General features: G+C 36.7%; 3 protein-coding genes across 3 annotated transcripts; 1 reads left to right on the forward strand and 2 right to left on the reverse strand.

The window, feature by feature from the left end:
* Positions 1–386: 386 nt before the first annotated feature.
* On the forward strand, positions 387–1856 carry LOC132185724 (ribulose bisphosphate carboxylase small subunit, chloroplastic-like). Its single transcript, XM_059599493.1, has 3 exons — positions 387–616; positions 753–887; positions 1423–1856. Exons 1-3 carry the CDS (start codon positions 431–433, stop codon positions 1651–1653), a joined length of 552 nt encoding a protein of 183 aa, XP_059455476.1. The 5' UTR covers positions 387–430; the 3' UTR covers positions 1654–1856.
* Positions 1857–6546: 4690 nt separating this feature from the next.
* LOC132184203 (uncharacterized) lies at positions 6547–8856 on the reverse strand. Its single transcript, XM_059597741.1, has 4 exons — positions 8609–8856; positions 7898–8061; positions 7761–7824; positions 6547–7298 (listed from the first exon to the last, which is right to left on the reverse strand). The coding sequence occupies exons 2-4, from the start codon at positions 8044–8046 to the stop codon at positions 6993–6995; spliced, it is 519 nt and encodes a 172-aa protein (XP_059453724.1). The 5' UTR covers positions 8047–8061; positions 8609–8856; the 3' UTR covers positions 6547–6992.
* A 3367-nt stretch (positions 8857–12223) lies between these two features.
* Positions 12224–16437, reverse strand: LOC132185781 (large ribosomal subunit protein uL15c). The gene is made up of 4 exons (XM_059599567.1): positions 16328–16437; positions 15884–16235; positions 14710–14861; positions 12224–12747 (listed from the first exon to the last, which is right to left on the reverse strand). Exons 1-4 carry the CDS (start codon positions 16376–16378, stop codon positions 12517–12519), a joined length of 786 nt encoding a protein of 261 aa, XP_059455550.1. The 5' UTR covers positions 16379–16437; the 3' UTR covers positions 12224–12516.
* Between the last annotated feature and the right edge of the window lie 1110 nt (positions 16438–17547).

The following is a 17547-nucleotide window of genomic DNA, read 5'->3' on the forward strand; positions in this document are numbered from 1 at the left end:
AAGATAAAGCAGGAGAGAGAAACACTAAAAAGTAAAATGGCTCCCTTAAAAAGTGCTGCTACATTTAACTTTTTTTTTAGCTCTTCTAATCAAATATCTATTTTACATATATTTTTGGCTCATCCAATGTGAGAGGTTTTTTGAACATTTGAAGAGCTATTCTAGATAAAAGTAACATTTGGCTCTTCCATTGGGAATGCTCTAAGGCTTGTGATCGAAATCTTTCTCATTATGTAGCCATCAAGATGCGATGTGACCAGTGTCCCCGGCCCCCCCCCCCCAACCCAACATGACCCAATTGGCAAACAAATATCTAGGAACTGCTAAATGAATTTAAGGCCACAAGATTCGAAGAGCGTCGGTTCATGGCTATATAAGTAGGAAGCAGCAACAGAGCAAAACCCTCTTAAATTTTATCCCAAGTCTCTCAATGGCTTCCTCCATAGTCTCGTCCGCGGCTGTTGCCTCCGTGAACCGTACCAGCTCTCCGGCTCAAGCTGCCATGGTTGCACCATTCACTGGGCTCAAGTCAGCCTGGACCATCCCCATGACCCGCAAGGTCAACAATGACATTACCACCCTAGCCAGCAACGGTGGAAGAGTTCAGTGCATGCAGGTACTTTTAAGGCTTTCAAAGAAAACAACAAGAAAGAAAACAAAAAAAAAAAAACTTTATTATGTTTTTATATATATGAGTAGTTTTGACTTGTGATTTGCTGAAATACGTTTCCAAAAATTGTATTTGAGTGCAGGTATGGCCTCCAGTTGGAAGGAAGAAGTTTGAGACTCTCTCTTACCTACCTGAGCGCTCTCCCGAACAATTGGCCAAGGAAATCGATTACCTTATTCGCAATAAATGGGTTCCCAGCTTGGAGTTCGAATTGGAGGTAATGCTAAAACCCACTGCTTTGTTATTGGCTTATTGCTGGTATAAATGATTTGTTTCTTTGGTGTGCAGCTAACGACCCACAAAAGACACGAAAAAGAGAAAGAAAGTGTTGAACCACTGGCTTGAGCAAAATTAATTATTTATAATTATTACTTTATCAATCCTTTCAATTATATACTACATTTTTTATTTCACAACTACTTGTTAAAGACGATAAAAGTTATCGTGACCGACAATTTATAATATAGTTAAAGACCGTAAAAGTTATCGACCGACAATTTATAATATACTAGCCAACATGAAACCAAACAAGTTATAACATAATTGGATTTGTGATTAAGAACTCACTCAAATGTTATTGATTTGTGATCAATAACAAGTTATAACATAATTTATTTGAGATTGCGTTGTATAACTTAAAAAAATATTATATATATATATATATATATATATATTTTTTATTTTATTGTAGAAATGATCAAAGCCCACTTTTGGTTACTCCAAACTCATTCCCAAACAATGCTTTTGTGTAGCACCCTTTCGTTTTCCGTGAGCACAACAAATCGCCTGGGTACTACGATGGGCGGTACTGGGTGATGTGGAAGCTCCCTATGTTTGGGTGCAACGACGCGTCCCAGGTGTTGAAAGAGCTTAATGAGTGCAAGACGGCTTACCCCAACGCATTCATCCGCATCATAGGATTTGACAACTCCCGCCAGGTGCAGTGCGTCAGTTTCATTGCCTACAAGCCTCCTGGCTTCTAAGCCAACCCCTTTTTTCCTGCGTGTGCAGGCTATGGTTTCCGCACAACTAGCTACTTGTTTTTATCTTTCATTTCTGAAAACTTTTTTTTTCTTCTTTTTTTGAATTCTGTTTTTTTGTCGGATCTCCAACTGAACAAATATGAGTGTATGTAATAACATTCTTGATGTTTTTGTTGGTATCAATACAAAGACTAAGTTTTTCATTTCTTTTTCTCTTTCTCCATCTACTACAAGAGACAAAACAAAGGTATTATATATGGTTGGATGGAGCTCATCCGTGGTTGTGTTGTGTCTGTTGTTCCAAAAACATTCACCAACTAAGCGATGTTCTATCCCATCTTGCAGAAAATAATGATTATTCTTCTACTTAAGGTTGCCGTGGCCTGTTAATTGTTGCATCTAACGGCAGCCGATGCTGATGCTAGTAAATGACATGATACCATATACATTGTCATCTCTATTTTATTTTAAATGAAGAGGATTCGATCTATTCCGTTGGAATGACAAATAATTAATCCCACCTTAATGAGTTCTTAATATGACAATAGTTATAATGGATAGAAATTTTTATTAATTTTGTTGTATAAATTCTTCCAAATATAAAAGAGTCTTTATAGAGCTCACCGCTCTGAGCAGGTTTCGGACAACTCACTTCTTATTTGGACGAATAGGATCATCTATAATCTAAAATGGACTGGAGATAATCTAGTTGATGGTGAGGATGGTCCTAGAGAAGTCCTAAGGCCATAAAAACGTCACGTGTCCTACTCATTTAAAAATAATAAAATATTATTTAATATTTTAAAAATAAATAAAAAATAATATATATTTTTTTGTTCTTTTGATATGGCCCCCCAAGGGCCACTTATTTGGCCTGGAGTAGATCGGCCAGCCTCCAATGACCAAAAAAGAAAAGAAAAGAAAAAAATTAATGAAAATCACCCCCAAGGGCTGGGGGTGGTTTGGCCACCCCCAAGAGCCAAATCCATTAATTTTTTTTTTTGTTTTTTCTTTTTGGCCCGAGGGTGGACTAACCCCAAGAGTCATGGGGTGACTTCAGTCAGAACGGCCTCAGGCCAAACGGTGGCCCTTAAAGGTTGCTTGGCCACCTCCAAGACCGAAAAAAAAAAAAAAAAAATATTATTATATTTTATTATTATTTTAGTTCATATTTATTTTAAAAACATTAAATAATATTTTAATGATTTTTTTAAAGTGGAACCCATAAGATTAATTATTGTGATCATTGGATCTCTTTAAAGAAATCATAACTCTTAAGTGGCTCTTCTCTCATCCATTTTGAACCGGAGAGGAGCCAATCTTTCCAATTAAGCTTCATAAGAGGGCTCTGTCAATCTACAGCAAATTGCAAGATATTTCTAATTGAAATCATTGTTTGGTGGAACCTACTTTGGCATGAGTGTTAGCGACCTTATTAAAGAAAGCCAATATAGCCAACCACAACATGAGCCAATTGCAGATAAAATTTGGTAGGCTGCCAAACTGGAAGATGATGAATTAATAGGATTTCAAGTAATGCCAAACTAATAATTTGGAATATCTAAAGTAGTGTGTTCTCCATATACTAGAAATTTCTTGTATAAAAAGACTCGAGCACAACTTGAAGAGATCGAAAAGAAACATGTATAAAGGCAGATAAAGAAAAAGCTGTGTTTCTTGTTCTCATGGTTTTGGTACCTCCATGATACCCCTCACGTTCCAAATATCATCATCCCAAGCAACATCACCAAAGAATGCACTATAATCTTCACACATAAACTCAACATCCCAAAACGGCAGCCAAAGGGACCCCCATGACATTTGCTCATCCACAGCACCACCCAGCCACGGACAGTAGTACTCCTCCCAACCCATCTCATAATCTGCCACAGCAAACCGGGGCTGATCTCTGCCTAATTCCCTCCTCTCCTCCTCCACCTTCCCCACCTCCTCTTCCCTCTTCTCAACTTCCCTCTTGGCCTTCTTCTTTGTCATTGACGTTTCCACCATTGTTGCACCTTCAAACTTGGTCGTAGTAGTAGTACCCTCTACATTTCTTTGCCTCTTCATTTTATTGGTGTAGTTTCTTCTGTCAAGACAAAGTTGGCTATTTATAAAGCTGAAAAAGAGTGCGGCTTCGTGAATGACACGGTAAAGCAAATATTGATGATATTTATTGTTAGTAGTTGTTTTGGAAATTGGACTGCTTTGTGATAAGAGCAATTGTGAATTTTTGTGACATTTCACGTGCCACTGCCTTGTACCCTTTTGATGCAAAATAATGACAAAACCAAACCTACCCCGATCAGCCCAAAGGGCAAGCAGTTGAGCTTGACACGAGACGAAGGCTAATTCGTCGCTTGGACCAGTACTTGGGATGTGACCCTTTTCAACGTTAGAAAAAGTCAAAAGATTTTGAAGATCCTATTAAATTTTGCCTTGTAGTTGGGGGAGAAAGGTGGGCTAGGTGGGAATTGAAGTTTGAAGATGTAGTTGTTTGGAGGCTGGGACTCTGTCAGGGCGAGAACCAAATAGGTGGGCTTCAATAATATTTTTTCAGACTTTCCAGCCATTGACAGCCTATATAGTTTTTGTCTGTATTATGTGATCACCACCACCGACTTGAGGCAGGGCTCCAGCTGTTTGCAGAAATGCGGCTACGAAAGCCGTTGGGCATGGACATGCGGCACGAGCCTGTAGTTCAGCCCATGAGACCCCTAGCTATAATATATTTGTGGCCCATGATATTTAAGAGAAGTAAAGGGCTATAAATTTTCTTTATAGAGTAGTAACTTTTGTTTTAATTTCTTTATAAATTGTCATGGGGTAGTTTATATTGTACTTATTACTTTAGTTATTAAAATATAAACTGTCATGTAACACTTATTTCAATAAAATATAAAATTTCAATGATTTTTTAAAATATTTCTTCAAATTTTGAAGAATAATTCCGCTAATAAGTTTCACTTTTTTCTTGAATAATTCCAAAGGTGACGCTACACATTAGAATAAAGTTATACATGCCTAGGAACTTTTCAACCTGTGTTAAAATGAAATTAGATTCCAGGCCTTGAGCATAACGATTAATAAAGCCAACTTTTTATATAGATTCTCCTTTTTCATATTCATTTCCAAGCTGGACCAGTCTTTGTCCGAATAAAGTTGTGTACGCCTAGTTGAGGGATATAGATGCCAAGCAATTTTCAAGTTTGAATAGCTAACAATTAATGGAGTAAGTATAAGAAATTTTTTATTATGTTTTCTTAATAATCTTTTTGGCCATACTCCATGTTGGGCTCGATATCCGGTTCATCAACCAATCAATCTAGAAACAGCTGATTGGATCCGCTCTTTCAGCACATCATGATTTCTAGTATGATGCAATCATTTGATATGAGTTGTGGGATGCAGGAAATATTTATAATAAAGAAGTTTCCGATGAAGAAGTAACATATGGCTAATATTTACATCAAATTATAAAAGGAAAATTCTCTCTTATTCCTTTGCACGTAACATGTGGCTAATTGTTATGTCCCACCGACTTGGATCGTTAAACTCTTTTGCTAAATTTTTCTCTTTCTTACAAGTATTTTTTGATGGTTACCTCAACATACTGTCAACTGCTCATAAATTTCACAAGTTTCCAATTAGAATATATAATTGATAGTGCATTGACTTTTTTCGCCCATTCAATTGTTTGTACTTGTATCCTCTGTCTAAGCTAGCCCAACAGTGGCTGGCTACCTTATCCCACTTGCCAATAGGTCCCTTACATTACTGCCTTTGTGGTTTCCATTCCACCCATACCAGAATATTGAGGAATTTTGATAGAACTTGAATAAACATGATAACTGAAGATCTATTTTCGTTTTTGATGAATTTGTTCAGAAAATCTCTTTTCGTATTAATAAAAGCAGTATTTTAAGACCCCCAAACAATAGAACATTTCGCCAATTACAATAGGTGGGCTTTAAGCCCCCATAGCAGTTAGATTAGCTATTGGACCAAAACACACAAGCCTTTTGGATAGGCGAGTGGACCGGGTTGCTTTCAAACTATCCAACAATTGAATTGTTCCAATTGTACAAAATTAGGACAACCCAATTGAGAAGAGAAAAGAGCTGCCATACTCATCTTTCCAAAACAAGTGTAAACAATTGTAGGAGATCATCATCCAATCAAGTTAGGCTTGCTTGGGCATCTCTTTCCTGCCATTGCAAGGAGGACTAACATGATTTACCGTTGAGGGATCATACAAAAGTGAAGGCTCTCTCCCTTTAAGGTCGATGGTGGGGAGTCTACAGAAGAACCTATTTAAAACTCGGATAAAATTAAGAAAAAAAACTAAGAATTAATATTTATTTTGTTATAAAATGGAAAATGTAACTAAATTTGGGTCGGGGCTTATCGAAGGCAAGTTGTCTCAAACATGGATGGGTGTAGCACATTTATTTTTCAGAGAGAAAGTTCAATAGCGTGTAAACCAATTCCAATTCAATGTACAGACTCGTTCCACCCTGTCCTCATCCTTTGACACCAATCGGCCATGATTTGATTGGCTTAATTAGTCTCAACCACCTTGGGGTCCAAGTTGTAGCCACACAAAGGCACGGAGACTTGCCCAAAAGATAATAAATGGAGAAAAAGGGGTAAGAAAATGATTATTTTGAGCATGCCGTGGAAAAATGCATGTGAATACTGGTAGAGCTCCAAACTCGATTCAAACTAACTAATTCATACACTTTGAAAAAAGGGCCACCTTGTTGGCGTGATAAATAGGCAACAATAACACAACAAAAAAATCACTTTCTGAGATTCGAATTCGAAAGTAAACAGAAAAAAAAAAAAAAAAAAAAGAACAAGAGGAAACAGCCAAACGACAAGAAAGCAGAATAACAAAAAGTCTTTACAGATTCTAGTAATAGCAACTTCGTTTTGTACAGGTTTTCCTTCATAAGCCGCTCAATGAAACTTCAATTTCAAAGACCCCAAAAAAGAAAAAGAAAAAGAAAAAGAAAAAGCAAAATGAAAATAGAAAATCCGACTCTTTTACTTACAAGAAAAGAGGGTGGTCACAGATTGTTTGCCCAACCCAAACCAACCCTCCAACACCGAAGAACCCCTCTTCCATTATTTGGTTAACATTTCATCTACTTACAAAGACGCTTACACTAAAATTTACACAAGACCCTTTTAAACATATTTACACCAATGCAAAAGGATTTACCTCTTTCCCTCTATGAGAATTTCAAAATTCATCTCATGCAATTAACTTCTGTGTAACTTTTGTTTTGCTGCTTCATTACTATGTACTCACTCTTGTTGGTTTAACTTGGGTTCTAAGCAAGGGCAGGGATGCTGCAACTTCGCCTATCCCTGCAATCGAACCCCTCGATCCTCACCGATGGTTTGTTCCCGTAACTGGCCCGAACACAGCTTCCTTTCCTCGCAGACGAGGACGATGACGATGACGAGCCCGATGCTTGTGGAATTGGGGACAACGGTGACTGTGGGATGAGCTTCTCATCCCCGAATCGAGCGTCTTGAATTAATGGGTTAGCTACTCTGCTCGGCGGCGACCCGCAAAAAAATGGGGGCGACGAGGCTACCTGTGGCGGAGCTTGTTCCACACCACAACCACCACCCTGTAACAAAACTCACATTAATTAAGAAAAGAAGGAAACAAATTAAGAAATCACTATCAAACTACGGGTATGTCAAATTGTTTCTAGATACAAACAGAATGGCACCGCCCTTGTATCACAAAATGGTCCACAAATATGCTCTTGTATTCAGTTGAAATGTCACTATTGATTATGGTACTTGGTACCCAGTTGAATTTGTTTACAATTTGATAAACAATTAGTTCAGGCTAAACTACAAAATAAACCTCCTCCAGTTTTAATTGTCATAGTCCAAATACTTTCAGATTATGTTCATTTGAGGTGGGAAAATTTTGAAAAGTTCCTAAAAGAACATGATACCGTTTTAGACATTTTAAAGGAACTCAAACCCAAAATTTATTATAGATCAAACACTTTAGGCCTAGAATAAATATATGATAAAAAAATCAAACCTAACTTTTTTTGAAAAAAAGAAGAGCATACCTTTGTGAGGATGATATCCAAAAGATCAGTCCCAGCTTTTGAATCACATAGCTCCACCTGGTGGCTGCAAAATCAAACAAGCGGTTAGTAACATAAAAATTGGAACAAAAAAATAGAGAGCAGATGGAGAAAATTACCTGAGGTGCCATCTAAGGGATCTGATAGGGTGGTCGTTTACGGTGGCATTCCAGACACCGAGACGGCGAGGTTTGGGACAAATCACGTGTTCTCTTCGCATCTCCTCACGGCCTGCGAAGGCGTTCTGTTGGATCGCACAGTGATTCATCTTTTGCTTCAATTTCTGGCGCAAGTTGTTGTAAATTGATTAGAACCACAAACACAGCGACAGAGAGACAGAGAGAGAAATTGCAAAGTCTGAAATGGTTTTTGGCAGATCTAGGAACGTGGATAACATATATGAACGGCTATAAATCAAGATCTGGTCAAATACATATAAATGAATAAATAAGTCAAATAAAAATAGATTAGGCTAACGCAATCGCCAGCTGCATAGCTGACACCGTCTACGAGGAAAACAATTTAAAAAAGAAAAACTAGCAAGGCTTACGATGACGAAGACCTCCTTGGGTTTGAAATTTCATCAAAGGCAAAAAAAACAAGAAACAAAAACTAGAGGATTTCCCATATTACACGAATGGATCTAACAAAATTTATGAAACCTATTTCATTTCTTCGCAAAAAATAAAGCTCCGCTAGCTCCTTTGTCTCTTCTGTAGATCTGGAAAGCTAAAACCATTTCCAGAAAGAGCTCAAAAGGATTTAGGCGCAACAATAGCAAAATTCAACAAACCAAAGCACCACATAGAGAAATAGAGAGAGAGATATACCTTAAGCTAAGCTGTACAGCGCTCCTCCAAAGGATGATTCTTGCCGAAAAGTATAAATCAGTATTCACACACAAAAACAAATAATTAAGGTCGAGAATTAGGCAAAGGTTAGGCCGGAGATACAGAGAGAGAGACGAAAGAACCCAATGGAGGATTAGCCAAGAAGAGGTTCCGCATGATTTATATTCTACATAGCCACACACAATAACCCTCCCCCCAAGAAAAAAAAAAAAAAAAAAAGAAAGGAAAAGCGGTTTGGGAAATGGGTAACAGCACAGCTAGAGAGAGAGAGAGAGAGAGAGAGAGACGCTCGCTTTGTTATCTGATTGGGTTTGAGTTATTTATTTGGCTTAGAGCATTCCCAATGGAAGAGCTATATTTTTATGTAAAATGGCTTTTCAAAATTCACTTTTATCTAGTTTAGCTCAGCTATTTTTAAGTGTCTCTACATCCGATTAGCTATATTTCTAAAAAAAAGGTGGGAAAATATTTGAGAAAAAGATAAAGCAGGAGAGAGAATCACTAAAAAATAAAATGGCTCCCTTAAAAAGTGCTGCCACTTTTTTTTTAGCTCTTCTAATCAAATATCTATTTTACATATATTTTTGGCTCATCCAATGTGGGAGGTTTTTTGAACATTTGAAGAGCTATTCTAGATAAAAGTAACATTTGGCTCTTCCATTGGGAATGCTCTTAGAATTCTAGAATTTCGAGGTATACTTTCCTCCTCCAACTCTAACTAGTTTGAAAGTCTTTTCTTTTTTCTTTTTCTTTTTTCTTTTTAATTAAAATAAATTCTGAACATGTTTATTTAATTAAATAGTATATCATTTTTATTTTTTTTTGGAAAGAAGACACTAAATCATATTAATGTAAAGGTAAAGTATCAATTAGTTGATTTTTTTTTTTTTTGTAAACATCAATTAGTTGATTTATTCCTTATGAAAGTATCATGCAAGTTTAATAATTAAGAATTTAAGCCTCACCTAACAAAATTGAAAAAACTACTCATTTATCAGATTTTTTTATTATTTAATTTGCAAAAAATGATTAAAAAATTATATAATAAAGAAAAACATATTTGTAGAGGTTTTTTGAGGTTTGATTTTTCATCAAATCACTTCATTATCAAATGGTTTCTTCCTTACATTGAGCAAAAACAAAATTTCCAAGTTAGACTCACTAAAATAGTTTTACATGTACAAATACGTCATCTCAACCTTTTTTTTTTTTTTTTTTTTTCTTTTGACATGTTTACACAAGAGGAAAAATAAGAATTCGAACTAGTGATTTTCGCTTCATAAGGTGTGGTTCTCAACGGATTGAACTACTTCTTAGGGACTATCATCTCAACTTGACATGTGACAAAAAAGCAATCTAATGACGAATATATCTTGAAGAGTTATTTAATTAATTTAAATTTGAAATAGTAATTTGATATAAAAAAAATTAAGAAATCTTTACAATATTTTCCCTCTAATAAAAGTATAAAATCACTTAAAAATCACGGAGATATAATAAAAGAATCTTGATCATATATATATATATATATATATATATGGTGTGTGTGTGTGTGTGTGTGTGTGTGAGAGAACAAGTTTTTATTGGTCTCACGCGGGCGGTGCCCCCCGCGAGAAATTTCATCGGGACTCACACCCCAACCACTTGAATGAAAAGATAAATATATTACTATTTTTTTATTAAAAATATCTTGAAGATCAACGGATCTGCCCAGAAGAAGTCGTTTGCGTCAAAGGCCGGTCGACACGTGTCGCTATGTTTTCAGCTTCAATCTCGCAAGTCGCAACCGTGTGAAAGGTTTGGGGTCGTGGTCGCCATTGGCTATTTTTGGCGCACGCATTTGTTTTTTGTTTTTATATTCACAATCTTTGTACGTAGATTTGACAGCAACGGAATTGATTCTGTGAAATGGAGGTGAATTGTTGAAGTTTTTTTTTTTTTTTTCAAAAGAATATGGTAAAATGGTTTACAAATTTTCATTACCTTTTTTTTAGACTTTTAAAAACGTTTTTGATTTTTTTATCAAATACAATTTTAAATATGCTCTTCTTCTCTCTATTCTCTGTAAATATAATGGTTAATAATTAATTAATTAATTAATTTTAATTATATAATTTACTATAAAAAAATGAATTATATTTTCAAGATGTTTAGTTATGGGTGGCATGCATTTATTTTAATTTATTTTATTTTATTCTCACGTGAAAAACAAGGAATCGCTTTATGGGTGTGAAGGTTCCCACTGCGGGACACATGCATAGGCTATATTGATATTGATATGGTTCCGTCGATGAAGAGGCATATCTTTAATCTGATGCTCTCTCCTGCAATAATGTATGTAGCTGTCAATTACCCACCACTCCATTCGCCATTCATGGTGATGAGTTTAGATTCTCCAAAGAATAGCTTCGGCCAAGGAAGGGAGAAAAAGGTTGGCAATAAAGTCCATTAGAATATAGCCAATGAAACACAGAGTGTGCAAATGGGGTAGGAGGATGACCAAAAGAAAGTTTCAAAAATATTACATGGTTTGATGCTTTGATGCTTCTGTTGTTGTTGGCCCTATCAAATTGGCCTCATTTTCCTTGATAATAACGTCAAAATTAGGCCTTGCAATCTTGTGAAAAGCCATATCTATGGTTGGTGTGACAATCATGTTGCCACATGCCTTTGTCTAAACATAAATTTGCTAACGACACCCTTCCTGATTCTCTCCATTTTGGTTGGTATGACCATCTTTATGCCTATGCCTTTTTGCCCTTTCTTTTTGGAGGAATAATAATCAAAGCTCCCCTTAGGCTAATTGAGAAAGAAGTCCACACACCCCATGCCCCTTTCTTTATCATCATTCACCCAATTCAGGCATGACACATAAGCCATCATTGACGTTTTATCAAATCATTCCCTCTGCTTCAAAACTGATTAAATCAATATTTCAGCTTTAATATGTTATCAAAACACTCTGTCCTACTTCCGTTAACTTTTCCGACAAAGTGTCGTGCCATATTCAATAATTTTGCAACATGTATACACAATGCACAACTAGCTTTACATGTTTGATGCATATGGCCATAAATCACCACGTCATTAAGAAAGCCATATGTTAATTTTAAGGTACTGCATCATTAGCAATATCCTTTGTTACCCAATTGCTAACAATTTAAATAGTGAATGTGATAACGCTTTCATAGGACCTATTTACCCAACCACCAATTTGGGCAAGTAGGTTCTATAAAAGCTATTTTATATTTGTTATTCGAATGGCTAGCAATCCTAATAATTTGGATAGCAAATTGCTAGAAATTCAAATCCGATAGTGCAACGTGATAGAATCAATAACAGAGTGGAATGAGCAATTATTATGTGACAACAATCTAAATTGCACAACTGGACTGTATCCCATACGAGATTCCTGATTTGTGATACCAACGATTTGGACCTTACCAAATTAAGGTGCAAGGATTCTGTCCACTATTATACACCAAGGATAAAATGTTATCGAATGCTTCTTTTTGTCCCATATAATATCAACTGCAGATATATTGATTGCTGCAAAATAGCAATCAGAACCCTTGCACCTTATTACAAAGAATGTGTGCTTAATCTCACATCATGAACTTTTACCTCAAATAATTACTCTTCCTCTGTAAGAAAGTGGATTCACAAGCCATTAAGGGCTTGTATAACCTACCAATTAAAAAAAAAATGGTGTTCTCACAAATTAATTACATGTTTCAGACCATCTAAACAAGCAAGAAACACCAAAATTAGCCAACTTCCACCAATTTTACAATGAATTGACAACTAAAAAACTTCAAGAAGGGCAAACCCAAAAGGAAAAAAAGAGCGGGGGGAGGGGGAGGGGCGTGTGTGGGCGGATTCGAACTTCAAGCAGAAGCTGGTTCAGATGCTGCTGCTGCAGCAGCAGCAGCTCTTTTCTTGGCAAAGTATTCATCGGCACGTGCAATATTCTTAGCAACCGATGGCTTTACCCACTTCTTTCGGCCAGGAAGTACAGTGAGGGAACAGCCAGCAGCCTCAAGTTTCTCCTTTGCTGATGCTGAAAAGGCACGAGCCTTTATGTTCAGCTTCACTTTTAGTTCCCCATCGCCTAGAACCTGAAACCAAGAGGAAACAAAAGTAGAATACACATAAATTCTCATATATTACTATAGTGATTCTGGCATCAGAGTGCTTTCTACTTTCTTTGTTACAATATATAACGCAATAATGATTCTGTTGTTGTCTTGCAGCAGGGGACAATGATTCTGGAAATTGTATAACTGAATTATCACCATTTTTTAGGCCAAACTGGACAGGCAGCACTACTGAAAGTTGATTCTATCACGTTGGTTATATACAAGTTAAGAAGAAGCCAACATTAGGGAATTCTTTTAATATAGGAAATTCTGTTTGCAAAGGAACTACTGAAATTATGTTGTAGTCCTTTCTAATTAAACTTAATCATAGTTTTATTATTGTAATTATCATCTTTGGCTAATGAGGGGATCAAAGCTCTCTGAGCACCCAAATCTCCAGCACATCTACTTCCCATTCACACCTTCCAGGTAATTACTAAAGAGTAATACGACATGTGGCAGTGCCTATCAAAATAAAACCCTTGAGGATAGCCACCAAAGGGGTTGCGGTAGGATTTGGATTTTTGGGTCAAAGCTTCATAAGGCATCCTACACCAAAGTCAAGGAGCCACTTAGACAAACCCCTTGAGGTTACATTATCAAAGCTCAAATCCAAACTCTTCATATACCTAAGCAAGGAGCTTAAGGGTGACATGGTGTAGCTATATGATTAAAATTTGAAGGCTGATTTAAGAGTCACATTCTGCTAAATATTTTGCAAAGAAACTACCTCTGTATATTACCTAATCAGGGAGCTTAAGTGTGTAAAATTCAAAAACTACAAATTGAAGTGCAATCTGCATCCATCCTAACATCAGTTTGATAAATCACAATACAAGTCCGCGTAACTATCAGGACCTGATAAAGAGATTCTCAAACGCTTGATTTGGGAAGAATACTTGTTTTGAGTAGGAAAAAGAATCCAGTTATGTCAGCTCAAAAAAAAAAAAAAAAATCAAATTATAAACCAAAATAGGTAAATCTAGAGTCAGAAAAAGTTTACTTAAATTCCAAATTTCAATCTCAAGGGTAGCAGAAGTATAATTATCAAATGCTGAAAAAATTGTTTAAAATTAGATAGTCCATCGATAAGGAACATTCTACCAAACAGTGAGTTTCCTTTTTTTGGGTCAAAGACCAATTTCATGAGGAAACCAGGAGTCTATCACCTGGACGGGCAAAATGTAGGATACAAAGAACAGATGAATTATGGAACTTGAGCTTGCCTAGAGAGGATGGAACCCAGTATAGGAGGCCTCAAATCTAGGACATAACCTTTACTCTCTTTAATGTTAGTAAATTTCCTTTTCATACAAATAAAAGAAGAAAGAGTGCTTTCAAGTGTCCAGTATTATTGATTGCTCAGTGGCATCAATTAATGGACTACACCTCATCTCCAGATCTTAATGCTACAAGTTGTAAATTATTGTCCAAGAGCCCATGAAGATCAAGTTTTGTAAAGTCAATGCACTTGAAACTGTGTGATGACCCAAAAGCATGTTCTCATCGAGTAACCTAGATCTGGAAGAGAGAAATTCCACTTGGTGGAAGGCAACTTTGACACAAGTGCCAATACAGGAGATGCTCGACTCCCCCTTGTCTGAATCGGCCAAGCCTTATCCCAACCAATTGGGGGTACTTTATGGATTGCAGTCTGATCTATGAAGGTGTAATATTGTTTTAACAAATAGCTCAACCTAATGCCAGCTCTTTATCAAAGCCAGCCTGACTGATGGCGAGATAGGGGCCTGTTGCGAACCATGGTTAAGAGTAGTCATTGCCTAGGAAAATCTACTCCTTTATTTATGTTTTTCAAAATTATAAACCAAGCAGCAACCCCCATAATTTCTACAAAGTTTAGGAAGGCACTCTGAAGAAAAAGAGGGTAGAAGTTTATTTCTATAAGGAAAGTGCAACAGCAAATACAAGTATCATTTGTACCTTGAGAGGGAGTCTCCTTTCTCTTCCTGATGGGTTAATCAAACCCTTCTTCTTCAACGTCTCAAGAGACACCTCTTCCCCTGCTTGAAATCCAGCAGCTTCTATGTCCCTCAAGTTAACTGGGACATACTTAGGTAAACCAGCATGCATACCTTGTCAAAACAGATTAAAAAAAAGAGAAATACGTCAATGAAATGTACATATTTCGGCAAGAATACGGTTGTGCTTCATGTTAAAAAAAAAAAAAAAAAAAGGTACCGTCAGGGTGTCATATCACAATTACTGCATTGCTTTAGATTCTTTAGGTGGGCTTACTAAGGAGGAAGTCAAAGTGCATGTCCTGTGGGGAAGCTAATCAAGAGAAAAGCTACATAACAGGGTGGAATCACAAACATTGTTTAATATGATTGGGAATACTGCTACGAACATCACTAATTTCAAAACCAAGCTTTAAGGTACAAACAGCCATAGAGAGGGTACTTGTGAACTGACATTTGGAAAAAGATGGGAGACTATTTTGCCACTTCCTAAAAACATAACTGGATTAGAGCTCAACCTATACCTATCTTTGAGGCTCCTTACAATGTGAAGGACAGAAAGGCAGCCCATGATTCTTCCTACTTAGCAATCCCCGTTTTTTCTTGCCCCAACTATCATGGTTACCTTGTTCTCTTTGAAAGACACAAAGTTAAAACCTAAACATTAGTTAATGAGAATCATCCACCAAAGCAGGACGAGAAGACACAATATATAATCCAGAAGACACTTCTAGTACACTCCTAACAAAGCTAATTGGCTCTTAAAAGAAAGATGGGAAGAAAAGGACCGCTAGAAATGGCTTCTTCCCTTATTATCTTTCTCTTCAAGAACCAAAGTAAAGTCCACCATTCATAAAGAAGTGGTTTAAATTAAAAATCAGTCCGTATGATCAAGAAACCGAATTTCCAACAACCACCCAGCCACGCCAATGCGCATTGATTTTTCCGTAACCCCAAAGTCCGATATTACGATATCCAACAAAGTATTTTCTCAAACACTTAGTATACAATATAAATCTACCACATTCACCAACACAAAGCAACCAAATTTAAAATTCTAACAAGAACACAACATAACCCTCCAATCAAACACACAAACCCAATCATTAAAACACAAAAGTAACAGCCAATTTTACCTCCCGCAATCCCCCTCAACTTGGGTATTCTCCGATAAAGCGGCATTTGGCCGCCCTCAAACCCCCTCCTCACCCCGGGCCCGGACCTCGACTTCTGGCCCCTCATACCGAACCCGCAGCTGTTCCCTTGTCCCGCAGATATGCCCCTCCCCTTTCTCTTCGCCTTCTTCCTCGACCCCGGCTGTGGACCTAGATTGTCCAGCCGGAACCGGACGCCGGACGATTCAGCCCCAACGACGGGTGACCTGGCGGCATTGAGCACGATTAAGGGCCTTCTTTCGATGCCCTTCCCAAGGTGGAGCTTGAGTGGTTGAAACTGACATGGGCTTGGCTTCAACTTCGTCACATTTCCCTGCAATACCAGAAAACGATGATGATTATGGTAAGCATTAAGAAATGACAAATAGCTTGGAAGAGAGAAAGAGAGAGAGAGAGAGAGAGGACCTTGAATGGAGAGGGAGAGAGTGTTGTTGAGAGAGGGAGAAGAGTTGCCATGGACGACTGGTGTGGGATGTGCCTGCTTGCTCAGTGTCCCAACGGATAGCGGTAGTTGATATGGATCCTTTACGGGCGTTTCCACCTGTGTTCTTGGTAGTAACGAATCAGGATAAGCCATGTCAACTATTAAAAAGATGACCACAATTTTTGTCACTACCCATAAAATGATAAAAAAATAGAGACAACATTAATAAATTAGAATTTAGTATAATAAGATTAAGATCAAACTGGGTCAATCCCTTAAACACGATTTATATTTATAAATGAATCAATGTATTTTCATTGTTTTGATTTTCGTGTGTGTTTGTTTGGAATCTGCTTAGGATTGTGTTTGATACATAGGGTTTTTAAGCAAAAAGAACTTTTGATCAAAAACTTTATTTTTAAGTTTTTACCAAAAATGTGTTTTGGCAATTTTTAGGTTTTTTGGACCCTTATAAGCGCTTTTAATTTTTTTTACCAAAATAGTATTTTTTTTCTTCAAACGAATTTTTTAAGTGTTTAAAGCATTTTTAGGCCTCTCAAACGCAATTTCAAACAAACTCTTAATCTATTATTGAGGTTGTAATGTTTTCCTTTCGCGACTGGAAAACCACAAAAATATTTTTTTAAAAAAATCAGAAAAAATTTAAGCAATTTTTTAATTTATGGAGAACATTTTTGTTAGTTTAGGGAAATTTACAAAAATTAAAACATAAAGAAACGTTGCAAAAATAAGGGCAGTGGAGATCAATGGAAAATCTGAAAGGACTTATTTTTCATTCGAGCAAAAGACAAAATTATATTGCCATAAAAAATAATAAATAATAAAAAAAAAAGTCAAAAAACAAATTCTCTTAAATTTAAGTTGGAAGCCTTAAGGTTTATTGGGCCTACATTCAACTAGGAGTCTAGAAGGCCCAAAACTCTCCAATTTACAAGATATCTTACTATTGGAAGCATATGGGAGGATCAGCCCAGTTAAAGGCTTGAAACTTGAAAGAGAATCATGAGAGTGGCTACCCATATCCAAAAGCATAAAGACATTTGTGTAAGGCCCATTTAGATTCGCCATGCCTGCAAATTTTTATCCCACAACATAATCGGAGTCATTGTGGATCAATCCTGGTAAAAAAAAATAAAATCCAAAAGCTAATTGGTACTCAAGATAAGACAATAATGGGATA

The sequence above is a fragment of the Corylus avellana genome, chromosome ca6 (assembly GCF_901000735.1).
Source record: "Corylus avellana chromosome ca6, CavTom2PMs-1.0".
NCBI lineage: Eukaryota > Viridiplantae > Streptophyta > Magnoliopsida > Fagales > Betulaceae > Corylus > Corylus avellana.

Coding starts and splice junctions, on each gene's coding strand:
- LOC132185724 (XM_059599493.1), top strand. CDS start 431: ATGGCTTCCTCCATAGTCTCGTCCGCGGCTGTTGCCTCCGTGAACCGT. Junction 617..752: donor GAAGAGTTCAGTGCATGCAG/GTACTTTTAAGG, acceptor ATTTGAGTGCAG/GTATGGCCTCCAGTTGGAAG. Junction 888..1,422: donor GCTTGGAGTTCGAATTGGAG/GTAATGCTAAAA, acceptor GCTTTTGTGTAG/CACCCTTTCGTTTTCCGTGA.
- LOC132184203 (XM_059597741.1), bottom strand. CDS start 8,046: ATGAATCACTGTGCGATCCAACAGAACGCCTTCGCAGGCCGTGAGGAG. Junction 7,825..7,897: donor TCCCTTAGATGGCACCTCAG/GTAATTTTCTCC, acceptor TTGATTTTGCAG/CCACCAGGTGGAGCTATGTG. Junction 7,299..7,760: donor TGGATATCATCCTCACAAAG/GTATGCTCTTCT, acceptor GTTTTGTTACAG/GGTGGTGGTTGTGGTGTGGA.
- LOC132185781 (XM_059599567.1), bottom strand. CDS start 16,378: ATGGCAACTCTTCTCCCTCTCTCAACAACACTCTCTCCCTCTCCATTC. Junction 16,236..16,327: donor TCTCTCCCTCTCCATTCAAG/GTCCTCTCTCTC, acceptor CTGGTATTGCAG/GGAAATGTGACGAAGTTGAA. Junction 12,748..14,709: donor AAAGGAGACTCCCTCTCAAG/GTACAAATGATA, acceptor TCTTGGTTTCAG/GTTCTAGGCGATGGGGAACT.